Source organism: Gordionus sp. m RMFG-2023, chromosome 3 (assembly GCF_954871325.1).
Source record: "Gordionus sp. m RMFG-2023 chromosome 3, tfGorSpeb1-WG-v2, whole genome shotgun sequence".
In the NCBI taxonomy this organism is placed as follows: domain Eukaryota; kingdom Metazoa; phylum Nematomorpha; class Gordioida; order Chordodea; family Parachordodidae; genus Gordionus; species Gordionus sp. m RMFG-2023.
In genome coordinates, this window is record NC_088777.1 from 51700696 (window position 1) to 51718571 (window position 17876).

A 17876-nucleotide genomic window follows, 5' to 3' on the forward strand; every position below is an offset into this window, starting at 1 on the left:
GCGACGTGCCGAAACAAAAACTATAGGAATACTAAACATCCGGTTTTCGCCATTATTTAGTGCTTAATTAGTATATTTAAATTCCGTAATTTATTTTGTTAACCGTCATATGAAAAAATTGTAAGACGCTAAAGAAATTTTTAGGGGTCATATATTTTGATGCAATCTACAACTCCCGATAATGCTGTCGGCGAACCAGTCTAGTTATAAATATTTAGAAATGAGAAGGGGAGGAGTAAAAAATAAATATAATAATATAATATTGAATCCGCAAGATGGCGTTTATTGTTAAATATTTATAATAGCAACAAACAACTAATAAACTTTGGATCCATTTTGAAAAATTAAACATTATTATTATTATAGTAATTATTAATTATATACTTTCATATCAAAAATCATAAAATTTAGATAATGAATTTATTTTACTTTGGTAAAATAAATTAAAATAATTTAAAATTAAAAATAATAATAATATTGTACTGATAAATAAAATTAAAATACTGGGAGAAAATATATATCTGTTATTGGGATATGGAATCGTGGGATTTTAAATCTTTGAGCCTAATTCTATTTAATATAATAGGGTTCGGGCCTAATATTTTTATTTAAATATATCTAAATTTATCAATTTTATATTGAATTTTTTATGTAAAATAAAAATATTTGATTTTATCTATTGAAACTAAAAGACATATAACATATGTCGTTTATTTTGAGTAATTATAAAAATTAATTTCTATATTTAAACAAAAAATTCGGGCCGGGCCGGGCTTGAAAAATTCGATACTAATTTCTACCCTTTGTAAAATTTCAGCAAATTTCCTCTATAAACCGTTAGAACCATATTTTCCGTTTATTTTTTTTTCCAAATATTATATTTAATAGAACTATAAACTGTTTCAGCACAATATGATGAACACAATATTTTTCGCAAAAGCATTTTCGCCAAACTTGTATTTTGGAAAATCCTCCAAAGATTAATAATATTTTAGGTAACTAGTGGCAGGATAAAAATATCTGAAGCAAGGCGTAACAACAAGATATTGATACGAGAATGGAATACAAAGGCATAAGATGCTATAAGACTTTTTTTTTGTTCTTTTACAATCTCGTTGAAAAGAACTGAAAAAAATGGTATCCATTGGGAAAGAATAGGTTTAACAAAAACACTGACAGATTATTTGGAGCCGTATAAAAATGAAACTAATCTTCTTGAAGAGAGAATTGAGGCCTACATACAGAAAGTTCTTTTATGGTATGAAAATTTAATATTTTGGGATTTATGCATATTATTATCTTTATTTATATAAAAATTAAAAAAATTAGGTGTAATCATCATCTTCTACATGAGCATAATCAAATAAATAATGGATAAATGGAGAGAAAAACGAATTGCGAGAAATCCATATGCTCCATAAAATTTCAACATTTTTAAAATACCAGGGTTCTGACAAATGAGGATGGTTTTCGTTGGAAGATAACTAATGAAGCCAAAAAAAACATACTGAAAACAATGTTGGATTTGATTTGCAATAGAATATTATAACATCGACGTGGAAGAAAATCTTGATTTTACCCAAAGCAAAGAAAATCCGATTTAACGGTTATTAATCAATTATAAAAAATTCGCTCGGCTACTTATTAAACGCGATGTTCGAAAATAAATAACATCCGTCGTCAAAATTCAAAACCCCAACAGATAGGAGGATGGATGAGGTTATTACAGATGGAGAAATACCCTACCCAATGACATAACAAAATAATTTTAAATTTATAATTATTGGATATGATTTTAATTAAAGGATCTCACTCGAGAAATAGGGATACACTTCAGACTGATATCCTAACGTGGAAACGATACGCTCAAGATTTGCCAAGGCTATTAAGATTAGAAGTTAAAAAAATATTGACAATTCCTGAAATCACGAGGATTTAGCCATTGCTGGAAGGCTTTTTTTTAGAATAAAGAATGAACGTGTTTGAAATCCAGCAAATGTAGATTCATTATATTTATTTTTGCATTTATAATTACATAATAATATCAATTTTTTTCCATAAATATTTTTTATTTGATCAAATAAATTATCCATAATTTAAAATTGAATATAAATTATAAAAAAAATTTTTTTGTAGAGGTGTAAATGCTGAAATTTTTTTTTTTTATAGATGATTAAAAAAAAAATTGAAAGAATGGGCTATTAATTAAATTTTACAATAGCGGTCTTGGGGTTAAAAATTTTTCTTTATAAATAATGGGTTAACGGGTAAAAATTTTAGAACTAAGCGTGAGGGTTAAATTTTTTTTTTTAAGATATTGGGCGAGCCTTTGGTCCAAAAAGCCCGCAATGCAGATATAGATATTAGTTTCTAAAAATATTGTAAATTTTTTTTTTTGGTAAAATTGTTCAATGTATACTGTAATTTTAGTTGGAAAAGGAGTAACAATTTGTACTTTAAGATGTACATGAAAAATATTTATATGTTTAAATAAAAGAGGAAACTATTAGGTCTTTATTTTAAAATAAAATTTTATTATAAAATATTTGGAAAAGAAAATTATTAAAAAGAAAAAGTCTAATCGATATAACCCTGGGCGAAATCGGGTTTTAAAATAATTAGAATTAAAAAAAATATATAATTCTATAATATTACGCACGCAAGATGGCGTTTATTGATAGCTAGTAATATTGATAAATTTAAAATTAATATATTATTCCACACACAACTAATAAACTTTGCATCGATTTTGAAAAAATTAATTATTACTACTTTAGTAATTTATTAATTACAAAAATCATTAAAATTTAGATATAATTAAATATAATAAATGAATTTATTATAACAATAATTTATAATAAAAACTACGTATAAATAAAAAATAATATTGGAATCATGGGATTTTAGATCCTTTACCGAGATTAAAAATTTTTTTTTAAATCCGATTCAGCCGGAAATGTATTTTTTAGCATCTGTAGAGTATTTTGCCCTTATAAAGGTTCAGCAAATTTCCGCTATAAACGTTTTGGTGAATTTTTTATTCAGGAAGTTCTAAAGTTCATGGTCAAATTGTTTGAAAATTTACAATCTTCAGAATTATTAAAATTTAAAAGATTCCGAATAGTGTTGTTAAGCGGCTCGTTTTGAGCCGATTTTTAAAAACGGCTAACTCACTATTTCATCCAGAATAATTTAACTCAAGCCTGAAGATTTTGTTTGTAGAAGGAACAAAGGTTTGGACATCTATTAGCGAAATCTCAAGGCTTAGGCTATATTTTTCAGGCTAAAATATTGAGTTAGCCGTTTTTAAAAATCGGCTCAAAATGAGCCGTTGTTTAACAACACTAATTCCGAATACCCGTGTATTTATTCCATATCCCAATGCGATCTATATATTCGGTGGTAAATATATTCGGACACCGGGATACATTTACTAAAAATTTTATAACCGAACCCGATACTGATATACAGGATTGTTACATTTGAATATTTATTATTGTAAGATAATATTTAAAGGTCACCCTATATTTGTATATTATATTATTCCGACATGTAATATTATATTATCGAGGTTAATCAAATTGCATATTATTAGAAGTTAAATTGGATAATTATATATATGTATATATACCATAAGAATTACAAATAAAAGTATTATAGTTTTTTTTAAAAAACTTAATCGATATAATAAGGATTCGCTAGCAGGAATTTTCAATTCAAGATGGAAGGGTGGGGAGAGGGGTTAACTGTTTTGGAATGGATTTTTTTTTTAACTCCAACCCTAGAGATTGGTTTTAGATAATTGGTTATTGGTTCTATCGGGGGATCGAACAAGAGAAAAATATATGTATCATAATAATGTGAATAAAGTTTATTTTTACATTTAATTATTGTATGTAAGAATAGATTGAATTTATAGAGTATAAGACAAAAATTTTATTGTATCGAAAAATACGTCAATTAAAAAAAAACTCAACAATCAATCAATAAGTTCATTTTTTATTTATTTTCCCTTCTCCATTCTCTTCATTATCAATTTTAATTATAAAAAAAAATTTCGCGATGGCAAATTGGAGCGAACAGTTCTTCCGTAAATCACGTGATTTCCCCTGTTAAAAGTTCTAAAATCAAAAATAACGCGGTAGAGGGCTTAATTAGACATAAAAACATGGGTAACCAAAGTAGCAAGGTAAGCCTCATTTTTATTTTTCTTATGAATAATTGGTTGGTAAATTTGAATAACTAAACCGTCACCCCTTTCTCCGCCCGCCATCTTGCCCCCTCCCCCCAACCAAAAAAACTTTATCTACCGGAAATTTAAATCATGATTGGCGGGCTCATTGGTTAGTTTTATTTTAAGGGAGAAATAATTCGCCCGAAAATAAAACCGTAATTATTCGTCTTCGAATAAAACGCGCTACGATATTCGAACCTACATCTCCATTCCATTAACATAGTTTATTCCAAAAATTAGCCTCTCCCATATAAACGCCGATTAGAACTCCGCTGATTTCATTTTATTAGCGTTAATTTTTAAAACCGAATTTGGCCGGATATTATTCGGACCGACCTGAGACCGGTTTTGGGTTGGCTTGCACGGCCTCACGTCAGATTGAAATTTTTATAAGCAAAATGTTAAACGTAACCTAGGATACATCCAAAGAGGATGGCCCAAATTACAATTACGATGGCGACGATGATTTTAAAGGAAATTATTCAGAGGCGGCTAGCGCGGGGAACGGGAAGTCGAGTTGGTCCGACAAATTATCGCTGGTGGCCTCGGGCAAGGCGAGACGGGAAAAGAAATTGAAGGAATGGATGGAACACGCCAGAGCGGACTTTGAGATCAAATGGGAAGCCTATTCCCAGGGCGGACCTGGCAGTCAAAGGCGATTGTCTTACATGAAGTACAGCAGTAACGTTACAGCGCTGGTGGATGAGCATTACAATAAAGTGGAATCAGGAGGGGGTTCAAAAGGGTTACATGTTTCCGTGGGTACATTTGAGATAAATTTGCCTTTATAAAAAAAAACAATCTCTCCTGGAACGCCCATATTTCTAATTAGGAAAGGGTTTATCAAACCAGTGAGAAGATATTAGAAAAATTTTAGAAAAGGGTGTTAGGTCCGTTCTTTGCAAATGGTCTTCGATTAGGACCGTTAAATTTTTTTTAAATGCCAAATATTTTATATATTTTTTAAACATTAATAATTAATGGGTTGGCAATTCTTTTTTTTTTAATTTTATTTTTTTGTTGTCTAAATAGAAATTGAAATGGTTAAAATATTTTCCTAAATATTAATAGTCACCTTATCCTTATTTATTTATCTTGATTCTAGACCCCATGAGGTCGCTTGCCTCTACTATTTAAAATTCCTACAAAATGACCACCAAAATGTTCACTTAATGGAACAAATGTGCACTTTTAAAAAAACAACCAAAGGAAAATGAGCAAAAAAGTTATGACAAAATATTTAATAGTTCCTGATTCATTTGTGATCCCAGGACTGAATATAGGTGTTTTAAGATTTTAGCTTATCGGGTTTTTAACTTAAATGTCGGTGCGCTTTGGACCAGTTTTTTTGACCTTCACTGTATAGGACCTTAGGTGAGAGAGAAATCGATAAAATTTGAATAACTAAACTTTTCTGAAACCCGGAAAAATAAATAATTGATTGTCACCATGTCAGTTAACCGTTCGCCTCTTAGAAGCCCCAAGTAGCGTCATTTGGCGGTTTTTGTCATTTTATTTATGTATTAGAGATAACTTTTGCGATTTCCCATAAATACATCTTCGAATTTCGTAACTTTACAATTTAGAACCACCAAAATAGATATTTCTACCTATAAAAACCAGTGCCATCATTTGGCGGGAAAAGCCACTTTGGTTCAAATTTGTTTATAAATAAAAAAAATAAACGCCAAATTATTCATTTTTTTTTATAAAAAAATGAATTCCTCTGCAATATAAAATATTTTGGACAAATAAATTCTTCTTTTTTTTTATAATTTCCCTATAAAAATAAATTTCTTTTAGAAACGACAAGATATGTACAAAATGTATAATCGCTTCCGATTAATCGCGGAGATAATATACGCACTCAAAATTAAGAAAGGCGATTTATATTTCATTGAATATATATGTCTCACCGAGGCAGATAAATTTTCTTAATTCAGAACCGGGATAAGTATCCCGCGACTTTTTTCAGTTACTTTGAGGTATTCTTCCTTAATAGTTCACTAAATATCCCGAGTACAGATTAATCAATATCCGCATTTGTATTATTTAGATCGAACGAGATTATCTTCAACAGATGTCTGCAAGTCGGAGTAAATAAATAAAATTAAATTTATAAATCTAGGCTTAGGATATACAAAAAATAATTATGAACAACAAATCTCTCGGGAAGGGAAAATTTAGGCAAATTTTGTTAGAAAAAAAAAACTCTAATCCAAATATCGCGATTCGATTGGTGCAAAAGAGAGCAATAATCAATTATAATGTAGTAGAGGTCTAGGTAACAAAAAGTCGACATTAATAAAATGATGCGAATGTACAGAAATGCTACAAAGTGAAAAACGCGAAATAAAAAACGTGTCCAAAATATATGGAAACCTATATTTTTTTAAATTCAATAAAAAATATAAATTTTCATAATAAGTGTTCCGTCAATTGACGATTTTTGGTGGTCTCGGGTTAGGGCAAAAATCTTAGCGCTTCCAAGTGGAAAGAAGAGCGAAGTGAGGGTTAAAACATTTTATTATTACCAATTTTTTTTATAATAGTGAAATTGGCAGATTTCGACCTGATCCGTACCCTGGGAGAAGGCTCATTTGGTAGGGTAGTTTTAGGTAGGTATCGGGATCCCAACAGGTACCTCGCCATAAAGATCCAAAACAAGGTGAAGATAGCGAGGATGAAGCAAGCCAAAAGTGTCCTGAACGAGAAGAAGGTTCTTCATTGCATGGGAGATTTCCCTTTCGTGGTCAAACTGTTTTACAGTTTCAAGGATAATTCGTACCTCTACCTGGTGATGGAATACGTGGCGGGCGGGGAACTTTTCACGCACCTCAGGAGGAGCGGTCATTTCAAAGAAGAAATGGCGGCCTTTTACGGGGCGCAGGTTGCGATATTTCTATCCGCCATATTTCTTTTAAAAATTATGTCAATTTTAATATATTTTCATGAATGATGATGCAGTTCCATCCTCCAAAAATGATAAAAAATATCCTCTCCTATCCTTTTTTTTACGATAGTTTTTTTTTCTTTTGCATAAAATATAATATATATTTAAGATGCTATATGAATATTATATTTTCCTTTCCTCCTCCGCTTCCAAAGGTTATCTTAGCACTAGAATACTTGCACAGCGTCGATATAATCTATCGCGACATAAAACCGGAAAACATCTTACTGGATCCCACTAACGGTTACTTAAAGGTCTGTTACCATTTTAAAATCTAGAAAAATAAGAAATATTCTTTCCGAATCGGTTTCATACCTATAAATACTAATATTAAAAACCATCATTTAAAAAGCTCACTGATTTTGGATTCGTTACTAGAATAGGCGTCGGTCGGCGCATGCGCACGTACACTTTTTGCGGAACGCCGGACTACATGGCCCCCGAGATAGTGAGCAACAAAGGTTACGGCAAAGGGGCGGACTGGTGGGCATTAGGGGTGTTAATATATGAAATGTGTGCTGGGTACGCTCCGTTCACGGGCCCGGCCCGACCGGCAAATAATGTAAAAAAACGTATCTTAATTATTTAAGTATGCTCGCAATATATGAGTTAAAATGTTAGTTGACACCTTTCAATCTGGGATAATTAATTTTTTTTTACATTAGACTCCTTAAGATAAACAGGTATACAGGATTATAATCCATCATGAGGTGGGTGTGAAGAGGGGGGGTGGTAAATATTTCAAGAAACATCCTAAAATGGCAGGGGTGTAAATTGGATAACAAGCATAAACAATGAGGATGGGCAAAAAAAATTTAAAAGGAGGGGGGGCTAAAAATAACAACGCTAGCAACGAGAGCGGAAATAGATGTAAAGAAGAAAGGACTAAAGCTAACAAGGAATGACGGGTAAAAGCGGGTGATAAGAAAGATTCAATTTGACAAGAAGGGCGGAAATAGTGTTAAAAAGGACTAAGAATAACTAGGACTGGCAGGTAAAAGATATAAGAGGGGGATTTGTTTAATGGATAAGACTCGTGGCAATGGGAGAGAACTAAGAATAGGTAAGATTGGCAGGTAAACGTCAACGAAAAGGGGGGGGGTAATTAATTTAGCGGTTATTTAAAAAAAAAAAAATGGTAACTCATGTTGACAACAAGAGCGAAAATTGACATGTAAAGGACATACTAATAGAGATAAAAAGTTGGTGAAGAGAGGAGGATTGGTGATTATTTTAAAATAAAATGCGAGGCAGAGATATGGCACATGATCTGATTTCCTCATAGCTTAGGTAATCCCTTCATTCATTTTAAAAAAGGCGACACTAGTCGAAATATCTATGAGTGAAGAAATGGACGAAATTAAGTCATCAAGGGAAGTTTTTCTCTTCAAACTGTCATCCAAACATATGTTTTGTTCATTAGCAACTTACTCATATTTACAAATATTTTCGATTCAAAATAAAAATATTATGAGGTCGAGCCCCAGACGGATTTATTCAAGGCCATCACGAGTGGGCAATATTCTCCATTTCCGTCCCACTTTTCGACGCATCTAAAGGACCTGCTCACGAATTTACTAAGGCTGGAGGTGGTGAGGCGTTACGGTTCGCTGAGCCGAGGAGTTGGGGATATAATGTGTCACGGGTGGTTTGAGGGTACCGGCAAGCCTGGCCCAGCCCTTAAACGCAGCTGGAACGCCATTTGGAGTAGGAGGGCCAAAGCCGATTTCATACCCAAGTCAAAAGGGGCGGGTGACACGTCACAATTTGACCCGTCACTGCGAGAAATCCCCCTAGAGATATCGGACAGGAATGAGTGCAGTGACCTTTTTGCCGAGTTTTGAAGGAAAAAAAGGAGAATATAATCACCAACCAAATGTAAAAGAGAGGAAAGTCACATGGTAGAAAAGAGCCATTAATAAAAAATTCATATGAAAAAGAAGATCAATCATAATTTTTGTAATTAAAGTCTTTTTTTTTGTAACTTATAATGAGTTTTTATTGAAAATACAAACAATTGAAGTAAAGTAATATATGTTTATATACTATATATCTTGATGATATATATACCTAAATTAAATTATACAAATGAGAATTTTTTTTGTATATAATTCGATGAAAAATAACTTAATATTTATGTTTTAAAGTAAATTTTTATTAAAAAATTAATGTTTTAATTTGATTCAATTTTCATAAAAGGTTCATATCATATAGAATTTCACAAACTTCATGTTAAATAACTGAATTTTAAATATATAATATCTAGATAGGGATTGCCCACCAGAATTTTTCACCAAACAACCATATGTCCAAAAACCAATCCAATAGTCAATCTGACTTATTTATGAACTAGAACCAATCAAAATAACTGTAAATTAGGCATATTCAATAAACAAACACAAATAGTATATTAATCGTATTTGATACGTCTAAACGAATCAAATAATTTACTGTTTGTATTCAATTCGGATTATTCGAATAATTCGTTTTTAAATTTCGTTTTTTATTGTGCATCTAAATTTTAAGCATCTGATCATAAACGATAAGAACGTGTTATCAATTAACAGGATGCAAATGCATATGCAAAACTAATTTGTCATATGGTAAATGTTCTTATTAAGATTATAGAAATCTCTAGATTTGTCGGATAGAGAACCTAGCCTTTCTGCCATATATGCAGTGTTGTTAAACGGCTCGTTTTGAGCAAATTAAATTCAGTGTAGTTTAAAACGACCCAATATGGGTCCGATTCTAAAAAAGGCTCAATTAGATTTTAGTCAGAATAATATTATGCAAGCCTAGAGATTTTGCTCATATATGTATTGTTGTTAAACGGCTCGTTTTGAGCCGATTTTTAAAAACGGCTGACTCAATATTTTAGCCAAAAAATATTGCCTAAGCTTCGAGATTTCGATAATATATGTCTAGACCTTTGTTCCTTCTATGAGCAAAATCTTCAGGTTTGCATAACATTTTTCTGGCTAAAATATTGTGTTAGCTGTTTTTAAAAATCGGCTCAAAACGAGCCGTTTAACAACAATACATATATGAGCAAAATCTCTAGGCTTGCATAATATTATTCTGACTAAAATCATAATTGGGCCTTTTTTAGAATCGGACCCATATTGGGTCGCTTTAAACTAGCACTGAATTTAGATTTGTAATGTCAAGCAAATTTTGTTGAGGCAAAGGGTGTTTTTTTCTTACTGATCCCTCTTTGTGCAATGTTTTGATAAAAGAATTATTTTAATAAGAAAAGTCTTTCAGCAGTAAAGATCAAAAAATTTTGAAAATTTGAAATATTTAAATTAACATATGATTCAAATTGAATAACTCTTAATTCAAACAAAATGAATAATTCACTACTTATATGCATTTATTATTCACATTCATTATTATTTGATCTAAATTATATTGGAAACAATTTAATTAGTGTTAAACGGTTCGATTTTTAAAAACAGTCAACTCAATATTTTGACCAAAAAATATTATGCAAGTGTGGAGATGTAGCTCTTAGATGGCAGAAAGGTTTGGACATCTATTAACAAAATCTCAAGGTTTGCAGTAACATTTTTTTGGGGGTAAAATTTTGAGATTAGTTGTTTTTAAAAATCGAGCTGTTTAATAATACTAAAATCACCATTTAACCCAAATTATTTGAAATAGTTCATTTTTGAATAAGCTACTATAAATTAAGGGCAAGATTTCCTTTTCTCATGAAACGGCATGATGCATCATAACTGATGATAATTTATGGTTGCTTAGAACAATTTGTAACCTTATTTTAGATATGCCATGTTTACCTTGAATTTACAGTGGCCCATTTGCGATCACGATTTAAAAGCTGACAGTTTTATATAATCTGTTTGTAAGATCATTTTATCTTTATCAAAATCGTTATTTCCTAGATTATTATTATGTTAATTAAAGATAAAATTAATATTAATAAATGAAAATCTATCTCATTAACAGATTTTAAAAGTTGATCAACTATTAAATCGCCATTACAATCACAGTACTATGAATTTAAGCTGAAGCTGATGACTAGTTGAATATTTTAAATTTCTTTTCTAGTTGCAAATATTATAAGAAACAATCATCATATTTTTAGTTATATTTTCTTATAAAATATTTTGATATTTTTAAAGTTTTATAAATAAATCAAATATAATTATTTACACAATCATAAAAAAGCCTAAAACAATTAAAATATTTGATAAGACAAGTATTTTAAAACTATCACTTAATTTGATTTTTTTTAAAAGAATAGATATGAACCCTGATTAAACCTTTATCAATGGCAGTCATAAATCTAAATGTTAGCCTTTAGGAGTTAAGAGTTTACCAACCCAAATCACCCACAGTAAAATAATTTCAAAATGAAGATATATAAAAATATCCATATTGTAAAATATTATATATTGGCAACTTTTTAAAACATTCAAATTAATACATCAAGCTAATAATTTGAATGGAAATAAATGTAATCAACAAATTTATTTTATATTTGATAAATATAATACTTAGAATAAAAAATTGAAATATTTGTGATTAATAAATAAATATTTAAATTATATTTACTTCATTGAACCCATTATACTGCTCACAGAATGGGCATTCCCATGAATTTTTAAATTCTTTTAACACAAAATGTACTTTGGAACAAAACCAACATTGCACTTTTTTCAAAGGATTTCTTTGGATAATAATTTTATATATAAAATATATGTATATTTAAAACCTCTTATATTGTAAAGTTTTGAATAATGTAATCAAAATAATTATTGGAATAAATATAAAAATAATAAAAAATATAAGATTGTCCATAAATTTTGAAATTTAAATACCGAACTGATAAAGGTAATTTTTAAGATTTAATTTAGCCTATATATGGTCGTAAATATTTTTACAAGATGGGAGGTTAATTTTAATAAAAAATATAAGCCTGAAATAAATATGAAATATATTTTTATTAGTTTATATAAAATATAATAAATTACTTTTTTCTTTTTTTTCTTTTTTTTCTTTTTTTTTCTTTTAAATATCCTTTATTGACAAATATATAATATTTATTCAATTATTCTATAAAATGTATGATATAATAACGATCAATATAATAGTAAATTTCATTAATATGTCAATTTAAAAAATAATCACATTTGTTAGTATATTTTTTAAGGATAAATAATAATATATTTAAATAATATAAATAAATATATAGTAAATTAATATAATAAATTGAGCAAATGATTTAAAAGAATTATGAGTTTTCATAGTTTGCCCTTCAGTTTTTCTTCTTCCATCTGAATATTCCTCTCTTGTTCTTAATTGCTTTTCTCATCGCCGATTCTGTGATTAGGGTTTGGTTCTTTTGTTGACTTCCATCTGAATATCCCTCTCTTGTTCTTAATTGCTTTTCTCATCGCCAATTCTGTGATTAGGGGGTATCAGTCATTGAGAATATGAAGCTGAGGTAATTGGATTTTATTATATTGAGGGCTAATCTTTGGCGTAGGTAGTAACCCTCGTTGGGATCTTCGGTTCTAATAGAGATCCGTTTCCCCAGCTCTTTAAAGAAGGTAAGGGCGTGAAAGCCGAACGATAGAGTCGGGGCGATTAGTGGTAGGAATGTGTAATTGGCCGGAAGCGATGGCGAATATTTAGCGAGTTTATTTATCTCGGCGTCTACTAGAGCATCTCTATTTATATTGGAAGGGGCAAGGGGATCGATGCATGAGAAATTCCAGGTTAGGAATTCCCTTCTCTTCCAAGGGATCAGGGTAGAGCCATCGACGCTTACCATCAGAATTGTAGAGTCCAGTAGGTTCGAGGGTTGATGGGATAACGGCAGATTTTAGGGCCCTGGCAATAGTATTGCATTTTGAATGTCTAATGAATCTGCCTCTACAGCGCTTGCAGTGTAAAGAGTGACGGCCTTTGGAGTTGACCGGCGTTTAAGGATGCAGTGATAGGGTATTACCATATCACAATTAAGTCTTAGACCGATGGCGTGACGTAGCTCATCATTGCTTAGGAGCTGGTCAAGGTTTCGCGATGGAAAAGCTTCGAGAAATTCATACCCGCTGTCTGCGGAAATGGAGAAGGGTAGAGAATGGTCCTCGGGTTGGCTCCTCGATTTAAGGTATGCAACGGAGTTGCCAACTAGAGGCTTATCCCAGTCCTTCTGCAGTGCCGATGAGGGAGGATCGACTAAAGAAAGAGATTTCCATAGATCAATTGCCTGGGGAAGTAAAGGGTCAGGATGTTTTGTGAGTGCGTGTATGATGGGCTCGCAGGACAGGCGAGAGGATATGAACGCACTAACAGAGAGTAGGGAAGGCGATCGTATGCCAATGCCGCCGGATTTGGTTGGCAAGGTGGCTTGTAGCCAAGATAGGTCTCCGAATTTGAGATTGAGTATATCCTCTGTGAGGTGTTTAATCTCTAGCTCGTGTGCAGCGAGGTTGACGTCGTATTGGAAGATACGTGACGATCGGAGTGTATATAGAATTTTTGGGATTAGGAGGTATTTCTTTAATAGAAAGAACGCTTGGTGGGCTGGGAGGCGAGATAGTGTACCGCGCATAAGGGATATCTCTAGTAGATTGTCGGCGAAGAACTTGACAAAGGACTCGTCTTTACCCACTGGAGATCCAAGATGTGTTAAGAAGTTCAATGGTGTATGATTGCACGAAGGATCATAGTTAAGGTCGATGATTCCAAGAGGACAATATTCGCTCTTGTCTTGATTGATTCGCAGTCCCAAACTGCTCTCGCTGGATTTTATTATTTCGACCGCCTTCATAACTTCGCTGGGTGAGCCGCCTAGTATACCATCGTCGATATACCAGTTATGAAGGTTTAGTTTACATTGGTCATTTATGCCTTGTATTAGGCTATTAATGCCCAGACAGAATAAAAAGGAGCCTAGAGGGTCACCTTGTTGTATTCCACTACTAGAAGGAATCAATCTATCTCCAAATTGAAGATGCGATGGACTAGCATAACAATCGAAGATGAATTGCGAGTATTATGGGTAAAGGGTAAGGATAAGATTAAGAAACGCTGAACGTTTTAGAGAGTTAAAAGCGTTTGAAAAATCTATTTTAATTAGGATATCGTCACTGGCGTCTGTTTGTAGATACATTCTGGTCATGTGTAGGGATACCTCACATCCCCCTTTTACGTTGACTCCTAATTGATTAGGGCACAGGTGATTGGATACTGTGAACAATATTCTGCTCACTACTAGCTTAGCGGTTAATCGGCGCCAAGTGGTCCCAATAGCGATAGGGCGAATATCTTTATTAGGTTTATGAAGGGCGATGAGTTTAGCTTTATAAAGGAGTGGAATAATGGCGGGTGGTAAGCCTCCAACAAGCATACGGTTGATGAGTTGAGTAATTTTTTCCAAAACGTCGCATTGTTGTGTGATGTAAGGTGCGGTTAGATCCTGTAGGAATATTGGGCCAAACCCATCAACCCCCGGTGAAGAATCGCGTTTGAAGGAGAGAATAGCCTTTCTAACCTCGCTTGAGGTAAAAGTGGTTGCAATTAGAGGAGCTTCGGGGTAAGACGGTATTTCGTCCTTAAGATCGTGTGGGTGGTGTTTTAGGAGAAGAGCTTGGTAAGTTGTTTGATCATAGGGAGCTAGCTTATTGTCAGATGTTGCCAGTCGTATGGCGGATTTAACATTCAGGTTATCCAGCTTTTTAGATATAAGCTTGGCCTTGGTGAGTAGGTCATTTTTGTGATTTTTATTTTTATCGGTGTCATCACCTTTAAAAGATGTGGAAAAGTGACTGATGGGTAAGGGGTAGATAGTAGCATCCTTGATTTGCTGTGTCATAGATTTTTTGCTGGCAGGATCAGGAACTTGCAGCGTAGTAAAGGCAAATGACAGGGTGTCTAGCCAGTGTTTTATGGAAGAATAATTATTTATCAAGGAAGTCAAGTTCTTTGAGAGGTGTCTGGCAACTTGAAGTCTTGCTCTTTTAGGTATTCGAGAAATCACAAATGGTTTTGGTGTGACTAAAAATATTTCTACATCTGTGGAGTCGGTTGGATTGAAAGTGAGAGCATTTTCGGCGGTTGAGGTGGGGACTATTGGGCTAGTAGGCACATCAGTCAACGTGGGAATGGTAACTATAGGTTGTGCGAGGGCAAGGGCAGAAAAGGCATTTAGGTTTCGAGGGATAGCTGGTGATAAGAGCCCAGATTGAGGACATTTTATCCTCTGGTTTCGATGAGATGGCAATAGCCCCAATTTGGTTACTTTATCAAGTTTATTACATAAAGGGCAGTTAGATTTGGTAGAAGCTGTGCTGAGGTCTGGTAAGCTCATGAATTAAAATTTTTTTATCAGTTTAAGAGTGAAAATGTTGGATATTATTTTTATCTTCAAATATGGGTTTCTTGTGGGTTGGTATATTAAGGAAGTTTAATGAGTTATTTTTTTGATTTTTGATATTTATTCAATATTTGAGGTTTGATTGTGGAAGATGATTTATTCATAGTATAATTATGTGCAAGAGATCATATAGAAATCCCACTTTCAATATCATTTAATTTTTGTATTTATTTGAATTCATATTAATTGCAGTCTAGCTTGTAATATTTAGTTCATGAAGGGGTTTTTGCAAAGATGATTTACTCATAGTATAATTATGTACAAGTGATCATATAGAAATCCCACTCAATATCATTTTCTGGATAAATATTTGGTGAAATATTTTTAACTGAATAAATGTTTGGCAATTTTTGATAAGGTTTATTCAATATTTGAGGTTTGATTATGGAAGATGATTTATTAATAGTATAATTATGTGCAAGTGATCATATAGAAATCCCACTTTCAATATCATTTAATTTTTGTATTTATTTGAATTCATATTAGTTTGCAGTCCTTGTAATATTTAGTTCATGAAGGGGCTTTTGCAAAGATGATTTACTCATAGTATAATTATGTACAAGTGATCATATAGAAATCCCACTTTCAATATCATTTTCTGGATAAATATTTGGTGAAATATTATTAACTGAATAAATGTTTGGCAATTTTTGATAAGATTTATTCAATATTTGAGGTTTGATTATGGAAGATGATTTATTCATAGTATAATTATGTGCAAGTGAACATATAGAAATCCCACTTTCAATATCATTTAATTTTTGAATTCATATTAGTTTGCAGTCTAGCTTGTAATATTTAGTTCATGAAGGGGTTTGCAATAGTATATTTCCATCTGTAAAATCGTTTCCACAAGAGATAATTGCAAGTTAGCACCATTCAATTTTAATTGAAAAGAATTTAATAAGGCTTGAAAAAAAAATGTCAGACGATAGCATAGTGCTGCCCTTAGAAATTTAGTTTGCATACGCATTTGCAATTCAATTTTTGACTCAACTCAACATTTTATTTCTTTATTTCTTCATAGAATTTTATGTAAATATTTATAAAACATTAAGGTGGTTTTTATTAATATTATTAAGTATTGTTTATAAATTTTTAAATGTGGTTTATTTATATACATTAATATAAAAGCATGGTAGTAATTTATTCCAAACAGGTATATAAGAAATTATTTATAAAAAGTAAGTAGATATATATAGTTGATATTCCTCTATTATATAGAATTAATTATAAAATATTAGGTAAAATTCTACTTTTACAGACATATTTGACAGTTAGAGAATATATTACACTTAATAATTTAACAAATTTAACTAATCAATGCTCTTGATAATATATATAGCAACAATTTGAATTTAATTATCTACCGACACCTATTTTTTTTAAATTAATCTTCATTGTCCTTATCAATATTTTATAGTTTTCTGTAAAACATATAATTCGCTATATTGGTAATATTTACTTGATTTTCATGTGATAATTGATAAAATTAGATAACTTTAAATTTTATTCCAATCAGGAAATCATAGTAACCGGCTTCCATAGTTTTTTTTTTAATGTGCTACCATTTTTTTTATTTAATTCAATAATAAATGTTTCTTTTAATTTCGGAAGTAACTAAAACCTCTTGTACTAAAAACACTAAAGAATTATATAAGTTTCATCGTTAATGCTTCCAAAGGTTCGGTTAAACGCTCTTAACTTTGACGTCATGACCGTAATATAGTTAATAAATATTTTTTTTCATAAGGTGGTTAATTAACTAATTGCAGAATTTATACATATCAATTCAAGCCTTAAATATAGATGCAAACCGGATATTTATTGTTTCTATAATTTTTGTTTTGGAACATATTTTATTCTGGATTTTGACTACTAAACTAGTCGAAGCATTAACATCTACTATTGGGAGAAATAAACTTAAAACTGTCAAAATATATTTCATGGAATATCTGCGGAAATAAAATCAAGAGTTGAACTGTAATTCATCTTCATTGCTTTCATTTGACTTTTAAGCGTGAAGTTGGCTTCAAAGTTTTTATTTTAGCTTATAAATTTTTTTGCTTTTCGCCTTCATTTAGATTACTAGACGGAAGGAAGCACTAAAAAACTGATAAAAAAGAGATTCGTCGTTAGTTAAGCCTTCAATCGTTTGGCCAAATTTCGGCGATCTTAAATAATATCATAGACTAGTGTTGTTAAAACGAGCCGAATTTTAAAAACGGCTAACTCAAATATTCCATTCAGAAAAATATTACGCAAAACCTATAAATTTT

At 31.4% G+C, this 17876-nt stretch overlaps 2 protein-coding genes across 2 annotated transcripts in view; one reads left to right on the forward strand and one right to left on the reverse strand.

Moving 5' to 3' along the window:
- Positions 1-12022, reverse strand: part of LOC135926471 (uncharacterized) — a 28652-nt gene extending 16630 nt beyond the window's left edge. Inside the window, exons 1-2 of the mRNA XM_065462362.1 lie at positions 11929-12022; positions 11769-11883 (exon numbers count right to left, since the gene is read on the reverse strand). Coding sequence (XP_065318434.1) covers positions 11769-11883; positions 11929-12014 — 201 coding nt within the window. The 5' untranslated portion in view covers positions 12015-12022. The remainder of the gene's footprint in view (positions 1-11768; positions 11884-11928) is intronic.
- Positions 4076-9093, forward strand: LOC135926052 (cAMP-dependent protein kinase catalytic subunit alpha-like). The gene is made up of 6 exons (XM_065461717.1): positions 4076-4189; positions 4651-4996; positions 6787-7124; positions 7343-7441; positions 7540-7749; positions 8663-9093. Exons 1-6 carry the CDS (start codon positions 4169-4171, stop codon positions 9029-9031), a joined length of 1383 nt encoding a protein of 460 aa, XP_065317789.1. The 5' UTR covers positions 4076-4168; the 3' UTR covers positions 9032-9093.
- Positions 12023-17876: the final 5854 nt, after the last annotated feature.